Source organism: Mus caroli, unplaced genomic scaffold (genome assembly GCF_978045245.1).
Source record: "Mus caroli unplaced genomic scaffold, Mus_caroli_1 scaffold_16, whole genome shotgun sequence".
NCBI lineage: Eukaryota > Metazoa > Chordata > Mammalia > Rodentia > Muridae > Mus > Mus caroli.
The window spans coordinates 94,227,107-94,246,713 of NW_028227271.1; the positions used below are offsets into that span (position 1 = coordinate 94,227,107).

At 38.8% G+C, this 19,607-nt stretch overlaps 1 protein-coding gene across 5 annotated transcripts in view; it reads right to left on the reverse strand.

Annotated features, from left to right (window-relative positions):
- Positions 1-19,607, reverse strand: part of Prlr (prolactin receptor) — a 179,499-nt gene that overhangs the window by 4,003 nt on the left and 155,889 nt on the right. For 4 of the 5 annotated variants that reach the window (XM_021182969.2, XM_021182970.3, XM_021182968.3 and 1 more), the window contains exon 10: positions 10,732-18,837. The exons of the other annotated variant lie outside the window; for it this stretch is intronic. In XM_021182969.2, the coding sequence (XP_021038628.1) occupies positions 17,851-18,837 (987 nt within the window). In that variant the 3' untranslated portion in view covers positions 10,732-17,850. Of the gene's footprint in view, positions 1-10,731; positions 18,838-19,607 lie in introns of those variants that run through there. 5 annotated transcript variants of the gene reach the window in all.

Consider the following 19,607-nt stretch of genomic DNA (forward strand, 5'->3'; position numbering starts at 1 on the left):
TAAAAAAGAATCATTTACTATCTTAGTTAGTGTGAGTGTGGGTGGCTGGGTGGGCACATGTATGTCACTCATGAGGAGGCCAAAGGACAACTTTCAGGAGTCAGTGCTCTTCCTTTCAGGGCATCAAAGTCAGGTCATCGGGCAATTGCTACCTATTGAGCCAACTCTACAGCCTGGCAGCTCTTTTAACTATAGAGGTGTAGGTGAGCACAGTAGTCCAGGACTCTGATGATTCTACTTCAGTCTTTCAGGAGCTGCTTATCTCAGGACTGTGTCTTCACAGTTACTCTTCTGATAGAATTACGTAAGAAACAACAAGAGCAACAGCAACAACAATAACAATAACAGCACAAACAATAAAGTACTCCTGCCTGTTCCCTTTTCCAGCTTCAGTCTAGTATTTGAAGCTCTTTTTTTTGTTCTTGTTACCTGTTCTTTTTTGTTCTTTTCTACCTTAACTGCTACAGAAGACGAGAGAATACTAAGAATGCCCAGCATTTATTTATAATTCTAAAACACACACACACACACACACACACACACACACACACACACACACACAATTATGAGGCTTTGGCAAAATCAGTCTCCCTGGAGAATGGATCCTTGCTAAACTGAAGACTTTTCAGTATATTTCTGCATTTGTTTTTGAAGTCACAGCAACATGGTGATCTTAACCCTGGTGATCCAGGGATATTCTTATAGATAAGACAAATGAATGTTTAGGAATCACCCTAATGGTGGATGGCAGCGATTTCTCCTTACATGTTAGTCCATACCCAGCCTCCAGTAGTCTGCCAACACTATCTCCATGTTCCTGCTAGTCATGGTCCCAGTGACTTCTGCTCCGGGAAAGGTCTTGGTTGTACTGTTAGGATTCAACTGTCTCTCTAAGTTTCAGGATGACAATTCACTTTGCAACTTTACTTCTCTGCTGGATTCAAGGGAAGCAATCAGTTCCAGTTTGCCCAGCTTGTTACTTCAGGGATAAGCGTGACAATTTCTATGCTGGAGACATGCCTTATTTAATATGTCCTTCTCTACCACTTGTGGACACAGAATTGTGTGTGCTTATTTTTTTCTCCCTTTGAACAAATCTTTGAAGAAAGGTTCCTAGGTCCATGAGTATGTGCATTTTAAATGCATGACAACAAGATACAACCAATTTATGGTCTAACTGATATTTTATAAAACTATTTTTCAAGATGTTTCTCACTTGACTTCTTTAGGATGAAGGAATATCTATTGAATCTGAAAAATGGGAGGATGAGGAGAGAGACTCCATCTAGAAAAACTTCTCCTTCACCCTTGATACCTGGGGTATCAAGTCCAAACCTTGCCCAAGGTTCATTCTAGAACATTAGCTAAATAGAGCTGCCTCTGAGTAATGAGAAATATAGGAGACAACTGCTTTGAATCACTCTCTTCCCCTCCACTGGAGGTAGATGAGGCAGACTTTCCACAACTACACACCAAGATCAGAGAAGAGCTTCTCTAGCAAGACAACTAGTAAATGAGGGTGGGTGGGGGTGCCAATCTGTGTTCTCCTTCCATCTGAAGCTATTTCTAAGATAGGGAATTCCCAAGCTGCAGAGTGAGTTTTATCAGGTTGGGAAGTTTGAGAATGCCTTCTTGAAAACAAAAGTTGGACAAACATCATCACTGCGTGTACAGAAAGATTGGCACACAGGCCTACCACTTGTCAATTGGTTAAGTTCTGAGTGCAAATTAATTTTGCCAATATCAGAGCAAGGTCCATAAGTGTTACTCAGGGTAAATGTTAGCATTCCCTACATTCCTTTACATCTCCAGGTCTCAGGGCCCGTGGAAGGGGAATGGAAGGAGGATGTTATTTGGGGAAAGTTTTGGTAAAATAAAAGTCACATAGAACCTTATATGCATTCTGTTTCTTTACTAATGGGCTATGAAGAATGGTTTGTACAGAATGGCGAGACTGTGATTAAAACTTGTGAGGAGGAGTCCCTAAGTGCAGGTGTGGCTTGGCAGCAGTAACTACTAGTTCCATGCAATACTGATTTCTTGAAAAGTAGCTCAAAGTGCAAAGACATTTGGATAACTCCTATCAGAACGATTCAACTTGTTGCTTCTTAAAAAGCCACACTCTGCAGAGACCTGGGACAGAGAGGTGACTTGGTTTTCCTATTGAACTCCAGTACCCAAGAGCACACAGAGTAAACTCTGCCTAGCACAGTGTCTGATACACAATGCTCATTCAAAAACAAAAACAAAAACAAAACAAAAACAAAAACAAAATAAAAAAAATAAGGGGGGGAGGGTATGGGGGACTTTTGGGATAGCATTGGAAATGTAAATGAAGAAAATACATAATAAAAAAAATAATAATAAAAAATCACAAAACCTTCCTTTTTATTATTATTATTTCTACTTGGCATACAAAAAAATGTGCTTTGTTCTGACATATGTATCACTGTGCTTTGTGAATATTTGGCCATCCATACTCACTCTTCCTTCCCACTTCTGTTGGTTCTGGCTTCTGCTTTCCCATCGACATCCCTGCATGAGAAGCTACAAACTGCTTGTTAAAGTGTAATTCAGAGATGGATGTTGTCGAGTGACTGATGGATAATTTCAGTGAAGAAGGTTTGGACTCAGAAGGACACCTTACAATTTCTCCTTTGGAAAAAGACATGGCAGAAACCTTTCTGAGGACTGGTCCCTCTCTTAGTAGGCATACTTTTCAAGTTGCTCTTTGTTGTGAACCTGCCAATCAAAGCACAAGGATTTCCTCTAATCATTCAAAATTTCTAAGAACTTGATCACTCACTCTTCTGTTTCTGCGTGGCAAGGGGTGGTGATGGTGGTGGTGGTGATGGTGGTGATGGTGGTGGTGGTGGTGGTGATGGTGATGGTGGTGGTGGTGGTGATGGTGGTGATGGTGGTGGTGGTGGTGGTGGTGATGGTGGTGGTGGTGGTGGTGATGGTGATGGTGGTGGTGGTGGTGATGGTGGTGGTGGTGGTGGTGGTGGTGATGGTGGTGGGGCTGTCCCTAAACTTGGAGCCCACACATATAGTGAATTGTCTCACAAGGATCTTTACTTAATATCTGTTCCTGTAATGATTATTACAGAATTGTTCTCATCCATATAATTCAGAATTCAAAAGAGAAAATAAAGGAAAAATACATTAAATATGAAAAGAAAACTGATCTCCTAAAGTACAGGGCACAACAACAACAACAACAACAGCAACAACAACAACAACAACAACAGCAACAGCAACAGCAACAACAAACCAAGCCCCTGAATAAAAACAAAACTCAAAACAAAAAACTAACTAACCAGCCAACCAACCAGCCAAACACCAACCAACCTCAATTGGAAGTGGTAAACAGAACCCTAGCTATGCTTTCATAAGATGGAACAACAAAAAGAGGAGATTAAATTCACTATCCAAAAGAAAGTAACAATGTTAGTATCATAAAAAGTAGATGTTATGGTAAAGGGAAACATTGGAGATTGAAGGAGTCAAAATTAATAATGCAGTGGTTTTCAACCTGTGGGTTATGACCCCAAAGCTGTTTGTTGCACTTCAGATATCCTAGTATCAGATATTTATGTTATGATTCATAACCATAACAACATCACTACTGAAGTATCAATGAAATAATTTTGTTGTAAGGGGTCACCACAACATGAGGAACATCATGTACTTTGGCAGTTTTATTAGATCTAATTTTCTTTTAAAAATTAAAGTTTTTGTACTTGTGAGATTGATCATTTTGATCCTTAAGATCCACTATGTTCACAGCAGCCTTATTTATAATAGCCAGAAGCTGGAAAGAACCCAGATGCCCCTCAACAGAGGAATGGATACAGAAAATGTGGTACATTTACACAATGGAGTACTACTCAGCTATTAAAAAGAATGAATTTATGAAATTCCTAGCCAAATGGATAGACCTGGAGGGCATCATCCTGAGTGAGGTAACACAATCACAAAGGAACTCACACAATATGTACTTACTGATAAGTGGATATTAGCCCAAAACTTAGGATACCCAAGATAAAAGATACAATTTGCTAAAGGCATGAAACTCAAGAAGAATGAAGACCAAAGTGGGGACACTGTGCCCCTTCTTAGAATTGGGAACAAAACACCCATGGAAGGAGTTACAGAGACAAAGTTTGGAGCTGTGACGAAATAATGGACCATCTAGAGACTGCCATATCCAGGGATCCACCCCATAATCAGCTTCCAAATGCTGACACATTTGCATACACTAGCAAGATTTTGCTGAAAGGACCCAGATATAGCTGTCTCTTGTGAGACTATTCCAGGGCCTAGCAAACACAGAAGTGGATGCTCACAGTCAGCTAGTGGATGGATCACAGGGCTCCCAATGGAGGAGCTAGAGAAAGTACCCAAGGAGCTAAAGGGATCTGCAACCCTATAGGTGGAACAACATTATGAACTAACCAGTACCCCTGAGCTCTTGACTCTAGCTGCATATGTATCAAAAGATGGCCTAGTCGGCCATCACTGGAAAGAGAGGCCCATTGGACTTGCAAACTTTATATGCCCCAGTACAGGGGAAAGCCAGGGCCAAAAAAAAAAAAAAAAAAAAAAAAAAAAAAAAAAAATAAAAGGGAATGGGTGGGTAGGGAAGTTGGGGGGAGGGTATGGGGGACTTTTGGGATAGCATTGGAAATGTAATTGAGGAAAATATGTAATAAAAAAAAGCAACTGAAAGAAAAAAAGATATAGAACGTTTTGAGGTGATCACAGATAAATTAATATTGTGGTTTAAAGAATCCTTCTTCCTAGCACCTGAAAAAATGTTCAGTATCCTTAATCATCAGAGAAATGCAAATCAAAACAACCCTGAGATTCCACCTCACACCAGTCAGAATGGCTAAGATAAAAAATTCAGGTGACAGCAGATGCTGGAGAGGATGTGGAGAAAGAGGAACACTCCTCCATTGTTGGTGGGATTGCAAGCTTATACAACCACTCTGGAAATCAGTCTGGCGTTTCTTCAGAAAATTGGACATAGTACTACCAGAGGATCCCACAATACCTTTTCTGGGCATATATCCAGAAGATGTTCCAACTGGTAAGAAGGATACATGCTCCACTATGTTCATAGCAGCCTTATTTATAATAGCCAGAAGCTGGAAAGAACCCAGATGCCCCTCAACAGAGGAATGGATAAAAAAAAAATGTGGTACATTTACACAATGGAATACTACTCAGCTATTCAAAGAATGAATTTATGAAACTCCTAGGCAAATGGTTGGACCTGGAGGGCATCATCCTGAGTGAGGTAACACAATCACAAAAGAACTCAAATGATATGTACTCACTGATAAGTGGATATTAGCCCAGAAACTTAGTATACCCGAGATATAAGAGACAATTTGTAAAACACACAAAACTGAAGAAGAACGAAGACCAAAGTGTGAACATTTTGCCCCTCCTTAGAATTGGGAACAAAACACCCATGGAAGGAGTTACAGAGACAAAGTTTGGAGCTGAGACAAAAGGATGGACCATCTAGAGACTGCCATATCCAGGGATCCTTCCCATAATCAGCCTCCAAACGATGACACCATTGCATACACTAGCAAGAGTTTGCTGAAAGGACCCTGATATAGCTGTCTCTTGTGAGACTAGGCCGGGGCCTAGCAGACATGTAAATGGATGCTCACAGTCAGCTATTGGATGGATCACAGGGCCCCCAATGGAGGAGCTAGAGAAAGTATCCAAGGAGCTAAAGAGATCTGCAACCCTGTAGGTGCAACAACATTATGAACTAACCAGTAGCCCAGAGCTCTTGACTCTAGCTGCATTTGTATCAAAAGATGGTCTAGTAGGCCATCACTGGAAAGAGAGGCCCAATGAACTTGCAAACTTTATATGCCCCAGTACAGGGGAACGCCAGGGCCAAAAAGTGGGAATGGGTGGGTATGGGGGGGGGTATGGGTGAGTGGGGGGGGAGGGTATGTGGGACTTTTGGGATAGCATTCGAAATGTAATTGAGGAAAATACCTAATTAAAAATGTTAAAAAAAAAGACTCCTTCTTCCTGAGGTTCTATCATTTTTTTTGCTTTACTATCTGTAAGTTAGGTGCATATTGGCTTAAATTTTCAGCTCTTTGAGTATAGTAGTTTCCACATGTGTAATGCTGTGGTCTTTTAATAAAGTCCATGATGAACAAGTGATGTTTTCTCAAGAATACAATTGTAAATTAGCCCTAAGATATTTTCTGAACAGTTTTACTATAATAATCTACTCCTTAATTAATGGAGAAAAGCTTACCTGTTCATATAAATTATCAGAGATTTCATTAATGTAACCAAGGGTATGTATAAATGCTACCCTATATAATACCACTTAACAGCAACCTTTTAGCCACATTCTTTTTGAAAGTAGGGAGCTGGGCAAAAGGCCTTTCACATATGCTTACTTTCACCAATATAGTAATATTGGAAACTCTATTCCAAAGAACAGATCATGAAGAGAATTAAAAAGTGTGAAGGACTGGAGAGCAAAAGTAAAGTTGTTTTCTAAGGATATAATTGGAAAAAAATAGAAAATTTAAGAAAACCTACAAATTCCAAGAACTAATGGAGTTCAGTTAAGTTGCAATGCAACAGATAAATACATTTTTTAAATGAATGTTTTTAGCTAGCAGTAACTGTTTAGAATAGGACGTTTTCCCCCAAAAGGTGCCAATGCCAATAGCAACAAAATTTGCCAGGTACCTAGAAACGAGTTTCATACAACAAGAAGCACAAATGCTCATGAGGAATGGTGTAAAACTTTCCTGAAGGGTAACAAACAAAGGTATGCAAACAAAGGTCAGTGCAAACTAAGCATCGGGCCATGCTCACAGCAAGGGACACTGTTCCAAACTTGCAGCTTCTCTCGGAACTAATGTACAACCTTCACAGGAGACAGTTTTGTTTCCAGCACAATAGGAGATGTGTAGGATCATCTCAAGTTTACATGATGAAGAACTGAATGAATGGAATATTGTGTGGAAGGGGTATAGCGATGTGAGAACTGTTTGCTGGATATTCAGATTTTGTATGAGAAATAGGAATAACATCAGAGAGCCAGGGCAGGAATTGAGAGAAGCACAAATTATGATCTGTCAAAATTCAGGATATGGTAAAAGAAACATATAATACAAGCAGTAATCAATGAATTGTTCAGATATGACATGGATTTATCAGTGAAAGGGATATTAAAGTAATAATAATAATAATTCATTTTATATTCATCAAATTATCAAAAAAGAGAACATCTGGCAATACTAGATGGTTATACGTGGTGAGGAATGGAGGCTTCTATGTGGATGGGGCAGGTGTATTGGTGCAAATACCCTGGAGGCAACAATTTGTCAGTATCTAGGGATTATAAAAATATGCTTGTTATATCACCCGACACATTTATATTATGGAGAAACTCTCAAAACTCTTTGCATCCAGCAGATAGAACCAATAAATGGAAGCTACTGATATCTCAAAATGCCAAATGAGAAACAAACCAAAATCAAAGTAGAGTGATATATGCCTATAGCCACCTCAAGTAGCAAGAAGTTGAGCCTTATAAATATAAAAATCCATAAAATTTGAATGATGAAACATATCACTTACTGAAATATGGATATGAAGTAAATGTATTTTTTTAAGACAGGAAGCATATACAACAACTTCAATATTGAGGGTGATATTAAATGAAGAAGTAAAGGATTTAGTTTTGAAGAATATGTATGATAGCTTCTGTGATGTTCATTGATTATGAAACAAGTAAGGGAAAATACTGATACTGAGAACATTTGATGTTTGTAAATAGGCATTTGCTACATTTTCTATGCAATTTCCGGGTACTTTATGAAAATCTTTATTCAATAAAAACATGGTCAAACTATAAGTAAAATTTTAAGTGGAGATGGAGGGTGATTCTAGTTTGGAGGCAGTTGACACAGAAAAGATCAGTTCTGCCTCTTAGGTTTTGTGGTTCCACAATCTGACTGCAACTTGGATTTGGAATTTCTCCTGTTGCTTGTTCTTGGTTGTTCCCAGGAGAAGATCCAAAAACTTTTGGGCACTTTCAGTCATGTTTGCATTTTCAAGACTTGAATTTGGCAAATGAAGAAAGAAAAGGAACACAAGGGCTATGGACGGAGAGGCAGAGCTCAGGCTGTTTGGAAGCATGAGTCAGATTTGATTTAGAATTAGAAGGAAAATAGAAGGTGTTGAAAGCTGAGTGCAATTTTTGTCTTTAGAAAAACATGTCATGGGTGAATGGCCAAAGATAAAATGTTTTAGCATGTGCCTCAGTATCTTAGTTCCAGAGAGCTTTGGAATGTCATTTTTCCCTTCCACCAAACCAAACCAAACCAAACCAAACCAAACCAAACCAAACCAAACCAAACCAAACCAAACCAAACCAACCCAACCCAACCCAACCCAACCCAACCCAACCCAACCCAACAGGTTTTAATAAAGTTTGTTAAAGAAAGAGCTTGCTTCTAGTTTTTCATATAATAAATGTTTTAAGTATGCACTAGGAAACAACTTATTAAAATAAATTTAAGTTAAACACTGCTACCATTGTAAAAATGCTGACTCTGAAAAAAGTATTGGAATCCCATGAAAACCAGTTCAGCAACAGTGCAGTATCACGTAAAATAAAACTACCAGCAATGTCATTTAAGGTTACCTTCTAAGTTTCATATGAAGTAAACACCACTCCAAACATGTACTAGTGGCATTTACAACTTTTTTCTAAACATACTTAGAAAATCCTGTTTTTTCTTCCACTCCTATTCAATAGCCAACCTCCCACTGGTATTTTGGCTATGTTCTAGACTTAAAAGTATTTTATAAAACTCATAAAACAATATGAACCTTAAGTCAGTTTGTAAAGAACACATTTTAATATGAACCTGGTCATTAAAAGAGAATGTTTAATGTTCCCAGGGTTGGCTGCTGTTGTGCAGTATGGTTTGGGAGGTGCTTACCATAAGAGTCATAATTTTAGTTGTTAAGAATTCTGAATTACACAGTATCAGGAATTTGTTGGATTTCCCCCGAACACTTTAGGGGGACTATCAAATCTAGATGGAGATTTTCTTTCCATACTCTGTAAGGTCCCTGGAGAAGAGGAGAGAGTGGGCAAGTTAACAGCCTTATGACCTTATTTCTTAATTCTACACACCAAGATGGAAGTTGCATCTCCCAGCTTCTAAATAGTGGGATGAGTGTGTAGACTCTGTAGTGGAGGGAGACTCAATGAGTTCAGAGTTTAGACCCGATTCTATCAAGATGTGGCAACACGAATTCATGTTTTCTTTCAGAAAAGCACACACAATACATTCAGAAAGCATGCTACCTATTTTATATCCACAGGTCACCGTTAACTGTATGTTACTTATTTTTGATGACCCATACTCTAAATGAGGCAAATTAAAAATACACAGGAGCCCTAGAATTAAAAGCAGATGCTTCTAATAGAAATACGGCAAAGTCAGTGCTGCTTTGCCCAAAGCCAAGCTGTATAAACTGATAATCACTGTGAGAAAGAATATGTTAATTCTCCAATAAGACTCAGCACTAGAGAATTAATGGGAGCAGAAAGAGGTCTTCAAGTAATCCAAACACACCTTGCACAGTTCTGTAACACAACCTGAGCACTGGATGAGTCCAGAGCACAATTACTAAAAAGGTCTGATTGTTAATAATAGTGATGAATCATACTGTCCAAAGGGATTCCATTCACCTATTGATGGGTTGGCCCGTCCTTTACAGCATTTAAATGAGGTTCTTGTACTCGTTCTCCATAAGCCCAATTTCATCTTACCTTGTTTCTATCAATTTCTCATATGACACAAATGAGATAAATAAGGGGGATTTTGCCTTGTCATTGAGATGGGTGTACACAAATTGGAAAATCTGTTTGATTCAACTTATATGAACAATTTCTTGATTACAGATCATTCAGTGGTTAAAACATCTCCAATAAAATTGCTTTAGTCATATGTATATTTTGCTCATCTCAATTTCAAAAAAATTTAGAAGGACAAGCCAGGAAAACAAACATTTATTGAGCCAGGCACTGAGCTGGGTATTTTCAATAATGACAGAAATAGAAATATAGTGACCATATTATTCTGGGATGTCTAAGATTCCATTTGGCAAACATTATTTTTAGCATGCAGTAAAAATATGAGAGAAATTAGCATTATCTTCATATAACTGACAAAGATTTAACTGTCCATGTTGTCCCTACAAAGTGGATGGAGACAAGTGAATAAATTCATAAAAACTAGGAAGTACAATGTGCAATAACCCAAGATTTGCAGAGTGAAAAATGTAGGAGGATAAATCATAAGAGTTTAGCATCATATCACCCTTTAATACTAAAGAAAAAGTCGATATCACAGTAGTGAGACATAGAAATGAGTCTTTAAATTCAAAACAAGATTGTTTCTGATAAATGGCTGACTCTTTCAATACCACAAGATATTTGATGATTAAAATCAAGTTAAGAGGATATTTATTTCTTGGGAGTTTGGGGAAATGAAATTGCAAATTTATGATTATAGATCTGACAGCCAAAAATTAGAAAACTCACTTCATCCACATCCAAGTGATTCTGTTCATTTTCATCTCAAACAACAGCAACAAAAAAGGACCCAGATACAGCTGTCTCTTGTGAGACTATGCCGGGGCCTAGCAAACACAGAAGTGGATACTCACAGTTAGCTATTGGATGGATCACACGGCCCCCAATGGAGGAGCTAAAGGGATCTGCAACCCTATTGGTGGAACAACAATATGAACTAACCAGTACCCCCTGGAGCTTGTGTCTCTAGCTGCATATGTATCAGAAGATGGCCTAGTCGGCTATCAGTGGAAAGAGAGGCCCATTGGTCGTGCAAACTTTATATGCCTCAGTTCAGAGGAATGCCAGGGCCAAGAAGTGGGAGTGGGTGGGTGGGGGAGTGTGTGTGGGACTTTTGGGATAGCATTGGAAATGTAAATGAAATAAATACCTAATTAAAAAATATGAGAACCAAAGGAGGCCAAGGGGATAAACATCTTTGAGCCAGGCACTGAGTTGGGTATTTCAGCTATAGTGACCAAGGTTATAGTTGCTTTGGCCACCCAACTTGAGGTGACTCACTGACAGGAAAAACACCTGCACTCTCTGATTACTTTTTTAAATCTGATGACTGAGTATGTACTCTTTCTGAACTTAGCTCATCAGGCAATGTCTACAAAATATCAAACTGTGAAAATGGTTATTCATAAAACCTAGCATACATCTGCAAGGTAATGAATTAGAAGGTTTATTATCAGGTTAAAAATGACAATAATAGCAAGCACTTCTAATACTCCAGTAAAGGGTTAAACTTCGTTTGGCATTTTGTAGGGAAAGAGCAGGAGCGAGGTAGTGGCAGCTCTGGAGACAGGGGACCTTAAGCTACAGCGGAGTCTTTGCTTCAGTATGGCTTTACAGAAGGCAATGAAGGCAACGATCACTCAGTGGGCTGATTACTTTGGTTTATACAAGAGACTCTTACATTGTTTAAAATTAATGACAGAGCACAAAGCACAAAAGCAAGTCTCAAGGTGCAGAGAACACTCGGGGATCACAAGAAGCCAAGCCAAAGGGTTGACATTTCAACCACTGGTGAATTGTACTTTAAACACACTAGCATCCCAAGTCAGTTATACAATGACATACACTATCACTGTAGACAAAGGTTAAAGGGAAAGTTAGAACATTCACAGTTTCAACAGAAATATATGATTACATACATGATTATATAGATTTAGCTTTGCTTTACAGACATAGACATAATTATATTGAAATTAGATATGATTAGATCACAAGTCATTAAATAATGATTATCACTTGAATTACATGATAAATTTTACAATAAGAGGATTATATACTTCAATATGGCATATATGGGTTTTGAATCACAAAAAAGCAAAATAGTGTAAAATAACATTCATTACAGTAAAATAACATACTTTAGAGTTAGGAGTGTCACATGAAAAGTATATCAAATACTCCATCAACACCAGTCCAAACATAAAAATGTGGTATCTTTCATTTCTAACTATAAGCAGCTTTGAAGGAAGGTCGTTAGGATGTGGAAGGGAGGTAGTTTTAAAAGTTCAAAATCTGTTTCTCAGGAATTAGTAAAACAAATGATTTTCAGAGGTATTTTTCTCTTAAAATTTCTTTTTTATTGTTTGTATTTTAGAGAATGTGATAAAAGAGCCCCCCCCCCCTTTGCAAAATGTGCACAGAAAAACCAAGCCTGTATTTTGAAGTGTATGGGGGGGGGATAATTTGACCATAACTAATAAGGTTTGTTTTTGATAGTCCTGTTTCTGTTACAATTTTTTTTTTTTTTTAGAATTTCTTCTTCTCTTTTTAAACAACAGTAGGTAAATATTAATCAACATGCTAAGATTATCTGTGAGTCCCTTTACTCATTGACCAGACTGTATAGATGGTTGCCTTCCTACTCTATGTGTCTCAATGCTTTATAACTTGAGATAGAAGGAATTGGTGTTAACAGAACTGCTGTTAGCCTATGGTCTTAGAAGTTATATTTACCTCTCTGCAATTCACTCACAATTACATGTAGATTTACCATTTCCGGTAAGATTTGAGTGAATGAATACCCCATTTGGTGGGGTTCTGATATGCCCTACATTTTGGAACATTCTGTTTTTTATCTTTCCCCTCCACTGGAAATTGATACCGGCAGAGCTCAAACCTAAAGTTATCTTTTTGGAAAATGAAACTCCAAGTGGAAAATCTGCATGTGATTCACAGATAACGCCTAGTACTCATAGGAAAGGACTGTAATTATACGTAGATTCTTTTGTTGAATCGTAAACTCTGAAGAAAACAGTATATTTTTTAAAGTTTCTATTTAAGGCAGTCAACATCTACTCATTAAGACATCCCAGATTTATTAGAACAGGAGTTGCTGGCTTGAATCTTTAAACACATACATATCAAAACGAAGCATCATTTATGACCATAATTCAGGTTTGTGTCTGTGTGGAGAGTTAACAATTGGTTCATCTTATGCAGAGTCAAATCATTGTTTGTAGGTAATTTCTTTCCTGCAGACCCCAACTTTACTATTCTGCATAATTAACCTTTAGGGAGAATAGCAGGCCCTGCAAAGAGGGGCTGAAAGGCTCTAAGAATGTAGAAATGGTAAGGAGGCAGAATGCAAGAGTTCTGGTCTACCTGACTTGGAGCTATGGATCTCAGGTTTCTGTTAAGCATTTCTTTACACAGTTTCAGGCATTTACTGTCTAAGTTAGGGGTGTGTTGGCCATGGCCCCTGGGCCTTTCACCTACAAGCTTAGATTTTACTTAACTCATGAGGATTAAAGACAGACCTAGAAGAAATTGTAGAAGCTTTTTTTTTTTTTTTTTTTTTTTTTTTTTTTTTTTTTTTGAGAGAGAGTTAACCTACAAGAGGGGAAACAAGTGGTCAGAATTAAAAAAAAAAATCAAGGTCTTGAAGCCTATTTAGTAGCAGTAACATGACCCAGAGCTGGACACTGAGGGCTCAGAGACTCTCTGACCAGAATCAGTATTGTGCTTGAGCCAAAAAAAAGTCAGAAAAGAAACCTTGTTTGATGATGTATATATAAAGCTTTCATCCATAACAAGTCACAGGATAGATATTCAAGGTCATTACTACTTTTCCATCTGTGTGCAGAGCTTCAAAGTGCACACATTGGCCTCTTCGGTGCCAGGCATACAATTCAGTGTCATTCAAGAATGAATCAACATTGTTTTCAGAATGGAAAGTCTTGAATTACAGGCTCCTGGGTTCATCTCCAATCACGCTCAGACTCAGGCAAAGTGATTGATACTATTCACTTCAGTTCTCTGATGATTCAGTTAAACTATACGCAAAAATCCCTGTACATTTTGTTGGTTAGTCTTTAGAACATTTTGTCATCTCCCCTCCTTTTTTTTTGTCATCTCTCCATTTATTTAAAAGAAATCCATTTAAGATAAAATTTGTTTTCCAATTAATGCACTTTTCTTCCAAAATGAAACCTTTTAGAAGCAAAGAAAGGCACTTTGTAAAAACATATACAGATCTCTTTCTCTCTTGTCTATGCTAAATTGAAGTTGCTAAGGGCAGGCTGGGTCATTTTACAAATGATGAACAGCTAAAGCAAAATGAAAATGGAGGAGCTAGTTTTCCATCAGGACAAACTTTCCCCTGGAGTTCAGGTCCTTTGGTTGTTCATTGACTGAGGATTCACCTTGGATCAAGTAAAGAGTCTCTTGGCTTTAATTTTACACATGCAACATGGGCTTGACTGTTTCCCACCAAACTGGTTTACAGTGAATCATTGACCTATCACTGACCACCATGATTAGTCTCAGGCACTTAGGAGAATGTATCATCTATTAAAAGTCAGTGGCATTGCTGATGGTAAGTTGTGCTCATATGAAGTTCCTTCTATGTACTTGTTAAAACTTATCAGAGACCATTCTGCCATTTGTGTCCTAAAGTTCCATCAACAATCCAAATGAATATATTTAGTTTCCATGTACTTCATAACTTGAAAATTTTCAGAGAGTTGCTTAGAAAGCTATACATTTTGAAATGATTCAGCACAAAAGATTCTTTAATCTATATGGGCAATGGTTATTCATTAAACAGGAATACGAGAAAACAGGCAACAACCAAATACAAGAACAGAAGTTTGAGGCTGTTGGCTCCATGTAGGAATGAGCATGGCTAAAGGCTTGTGTCTCATTTCCTGTGTCTTTTTTAGTGCTATATCTTACCTCAGCACCCATATCTCCATATGATCCTAGAGTCTGACTTACACTGTGTCCATATAATATGAAAAACATGTTCATTATGTGGAGACAAATGGGTGCTGAGACTTTAAAGAGTGAAACAGGATGAGCACAGGAATGAAGGTGGCTCTGCATTTTTATAATTGCCTGAAAACTTCACTGAGATGCAAGGGGTTGGTTTTGATTATTCATCAAGCCACAGAATCAAGAAGAGTGAATTTCAAAAGGCTGTAGAGATTATTGGGTCCAACACAAAGAAAACTAGAATAGGTAATTCGTCTTTCCAAGGCAAAACAGAACTAGAACCCAGGTGTCAACTCCTAGTATGCTTTCTTTTATTCAAGCAGCTGTCTTTCAATAGAAAATATTTGACCACAAGAATTTAATAAATGTATAGAACTGTATAGATTTGTTTTTCTCTCATGAATGCTAACTTATTTTTGTGGAATGTAGCTTGACTTTAGACAGCCATATTTTCCACATTTGCAAAATTACATATCTAAAGCCAATTTTTAGAAATTTCATACTATGAGCAATATATGCAGCATCAATTTTATAGTGCTGACTTGTAAATAAATCCGTTTATTTGTCTCCTGGAGAAGGATAGAATGTCTTGGCAAAGAAGGTTTAGCCTGCATTGGCTTTGGCGTTTATTTTTTTTTGTTGGTAGCTTTCCAGGTGAATTAGATTCACTGATCCTCTTGGAGGTTGTGTGTATTTTGCATGTCATTGTCTTGTGTGACTTTATATAAGAAACATTGCTACATGAATTTTAAATCACTAAGAGTTTTGATCTTATTTTCTCTTCACATACATTGTTGCTCATTTCAAGTTAATAAACTTTGCTCCATACTTTCCAAGAGAGGGAGAGAAAAATAACTTTTCATGAAAATGATCATAGAGAAAAATGCTTCTCCTTCAGCTTGCGTGTGCCTGGGAGCTTAGTGAATGCACTACCATTCAGACTCCAATTCTCTATGTCTTTGAAGATGCTGTTGTTTCTCAGACATTCAGTATGGAGGATTCAGGGTATTGCATGGGCCTGGACAACTTTCTCAAATGCTTCTGTTGTTCACAAGATGTCTTATATATTTGGAATATAAGCTTTGGCTGCTTGCATTTGTTGTTCTGGAAGCGTTTTCTTTGTTTCTTTCCCTTTGTCGGAGAATCACCGAGGGCATGTGCATGTTGGGTGAAATGTTGAACTCACAAGAGGTGAGTTCAGAGTCTCTATATCCAGTTGGTGAAAAGAGAGAACTGATTTGCCAAGCAGAGGGAGAGTGAGTCATAGATGCTATTGTTCAATGGAGACCCAAGGCTTTGCTTTGAACTTTCCCAGGAAGCCTGCCCTTGGAGTTGGCTTGCAGATTCTACCATCCCCTGACCTTTAAAACTGTTATCACTGGGCAGATGCTTGCTTTCCTAAAACTTTTATCTGGACATCTGTGACGTGAGCACAGCCTGTGTCAAGGTCTTGCAAATGCATGAATTCCAAGGAGATGCTGACGTTCGTTTTACTTAAAATCCTTTTGTGTGCAGGATTGCTCAGATAAAAGTAAACAAAACAAAATCAGATCTCTGTCTTGGAAACCCTCCATAGTCATCACTGCCCTTGTTCATGGTGGTTTGGGAGACTCGTCCGTAGGTGGGCAGATGCCCTAAACTCATGGGAGAAATGTGTTAGGTCTATAGAAAGCCCTAAAACCCAAAGTCAGTGATGGTTGTTGCTGTTTAACGTATCCTAGGGATAAAAATAATCAGATAAACCTTACTCTATTGTACTCAATTGAGGTTTTCATCCACCTTGCATTCCTCAGTGGGCAATGGGTTGCCTGGCACTTCAGTCTAACAGGGACTGCATATACTGATAAACTTTGAACACTCACAGTAACCTTGTAGCCAAAATCACTCTACTCACTTGACTACGTAAACAGCAGTACTGGGAAGTTAGAAAATAGTCTTTACTTTACTTAAGCGATAGAAAAATAGTCTTCAAAAATACATTGCTAAACTTACGGGTTTGTATTAAAGTAGAATCGTATGTACAGTAAGGCAACACTTCTATTAGCATCCTGCAATGATTACCTTTTAGATTGTTAGTCTTGGGGAAATTTCTTTTTTCTACTAAGAAAATACTAGGGTTTATAACAAATCATCTCCTGCTCAAAGAAGCAAGGAACACATTTGAAAAGGTTCACTACGTGGAATCCATTGGCCTTATTTTGTATGAAAATTTTATTTCCTCAAACTATACACGTAAGAAGCCTTAGAATAAAATAAAGTTTCAGCAGAATAACCATGCTTAACAGATTCAAATCATCTTAAGAAAACACTGGGGGCATGGGACCGTTTGCATACAGGCGATGGGTCATTAAGGTACAGGGACTGATGTAAACAATTTGGCTGGTGTCCTGGAATGTATTCTTTCCAAAAAGTGCAATATCGGGACCATCATCATGAAAATGAAAGAGGAGTGTAAAGGCTTAGCCATCAGTTCTTAAGAGCCATTTTTATGGCATTTCGAGCCTATCTGTCATCTTCTTGTGCTAGGTCATTTAGACTATTTCATACCTTCTGTCTGATGACAAATCTATTGCAGAGGCTATACCTGTTGGCACCATCCCTCAAGAATAGTAAGCGATGTGCTTTTATTTCATTGAAAAAAAAATATATATGTGCATATATATATGCACATACATATATATATGCACACACACACACACACACACACATATATATGGTAGCAAAGAGCAAATGTACAAATCACAGGAAACAAGTTGATTTGTTCTGGAAATCAGCTGTTGGAAAGAGGCAAATGCTGAACACAAGCGTGTGGAGGAGTGAAGTAGTGTTTTTCTTTTTTTTTTTTCTTTTTTATACCCACATCCTGTAACATCTGTTAGCAGACCACATTACTTCATGACTCTGTAGTGTTAACCTGAAGAGAAATCACATTTTAGCCAATCGGTCCATAAGTCTAGCTCTCAGTGAAAGGAGTGCATGAAGCATGTAGGATCCAGGTAATCCAGCCTGCCCAGTTGGAGTCTGCGGTTGCTTGAGGTTGCAGTAAAGCTGGCCAGATCTTTCTCAGATTGGTTCTGTTCAAGCGATGGTGGAACCTTCTTGGCTGATTCCCCAAGCAAAGCTGTGTTCTGGGCTCGTGAGTCTGGCATTAACACCAGGATGTTGTTATCTGTGACTCCGGACACCTTGGCATACTCCTTACTGGTTTCAGGAACCCCAGAGTTTTCTGTCTGGTGGTTTTCTCTCTGCTTGGGGAGTAATGATAGCACTCCGTCTTTGTTGACTTTGTGAATCTCCACGTAATCTGGGGGTTTAGCATAGACAGTGGGGCCTTTCTCCTGGAGCAGCGGCCAAGATGTGCTTTGTTTGTCAGAAGGGAAGCTTTTTGCCCCTTCTTGAACAGCCACTTCTTCCTCTCCAGCGTCTTCAGACAACTTTAGAACATTTTCCTCTGCTTTGTCCAAGAAAGAGTCCAGTGTATCTCCAGGACTTCCAGCTAGCTTGCACACATCGGCAATGCTGTGGTAAGGAGATCTGGGCATGTGCTGGCCAGGCGGTAAAGGCCATGTTGTAGATTTGGATGTATCTGTATGACAATTGGGGGTGTTACTTTGGGGACTTGGGGTGGGAGGAATATTTGCCTCAGGATTCTTTGGCTTCTCAGTGATCTCAGGGATGTGGAAGGTAGGGGGGTAGGCCTGGGGCTCCTCACACTTTTCAGACAAAAGAGAATGGCTGTCATAGCTTCCATGACCAGAGTCACTGTCAGGATCTAGGTGTGTGGGTTTAACACCTTGACCCGGATACTCTTTGGAATGGGATGGCATTAGCCGCTCGTCCTCATTGTCATCTACTTCCAAGAACTCCACCAGCAAGTCCTCACAGTCAGAAGTGGGGGGAAAGTCTTGGCACCCCAAGGCACTCAGCAGTTCTTCAGACTTGCCCTTCTATTGAAACACAGATACAAGGAGAGATGGCTGTTAGCTTCATCACATGCCACCCTTGGCATCAGAGCTGAGTGGTATCTGAGCAGAGTAAAGGGGCTTTGCTCCTGGGGCAGCAGCCAGGCTGTATCTTGCTTAGTCTTGGAATGGAAGCTTTCCACCTGCTTCTGCTCAGGAGAAGGCCCCTGTGGGCAGTCTCACAGAATCCCTCTCTTACCAGACTGCAGACATGTGTGTGTCAGGCCACCTAGAGGCATCTTTTGAGTACTACCTGCCAAACTTCTCTGTATGTCTTTCCTATTTTTTCCCTGTGGTTCTAATAGTGGTCATGAACTTAATGAGCTTATAACACTCAATGTATCATAAACATATAACTACAAAATGAAAATATCTTGTGAAACATTTGATGTCATAGTGTTTGCATATCATGTGACACTGATCCTCCTTGGCTGAGTAATTCTGAGATATGGTGGCTGGCCTCCTTGGCTCCTCTTCTACTTTTTGGAGTGTGGTGACAGTGGTCCTTGTCTCTGGCTTCTGCCACTCCTCTTCCTTCTCAAACTCTTTTCCCTAGTTCCTATCTCTCCTTTCCTTTCTCTTCTGATCCTACCATTTTTAGTTTCTTCTCTACTTTTTTCATCTCTTTCCTCCTGCCCTTTCATCCTCCTATTTCACATTGTCTCCCCTACTCCTGCTTCTCTCCCTCTTACCTCAATCCTTTCCTCTTTCAATTCCCTTCCCCTTCTCAATCCTCTAACATAGGTCATGTGCCT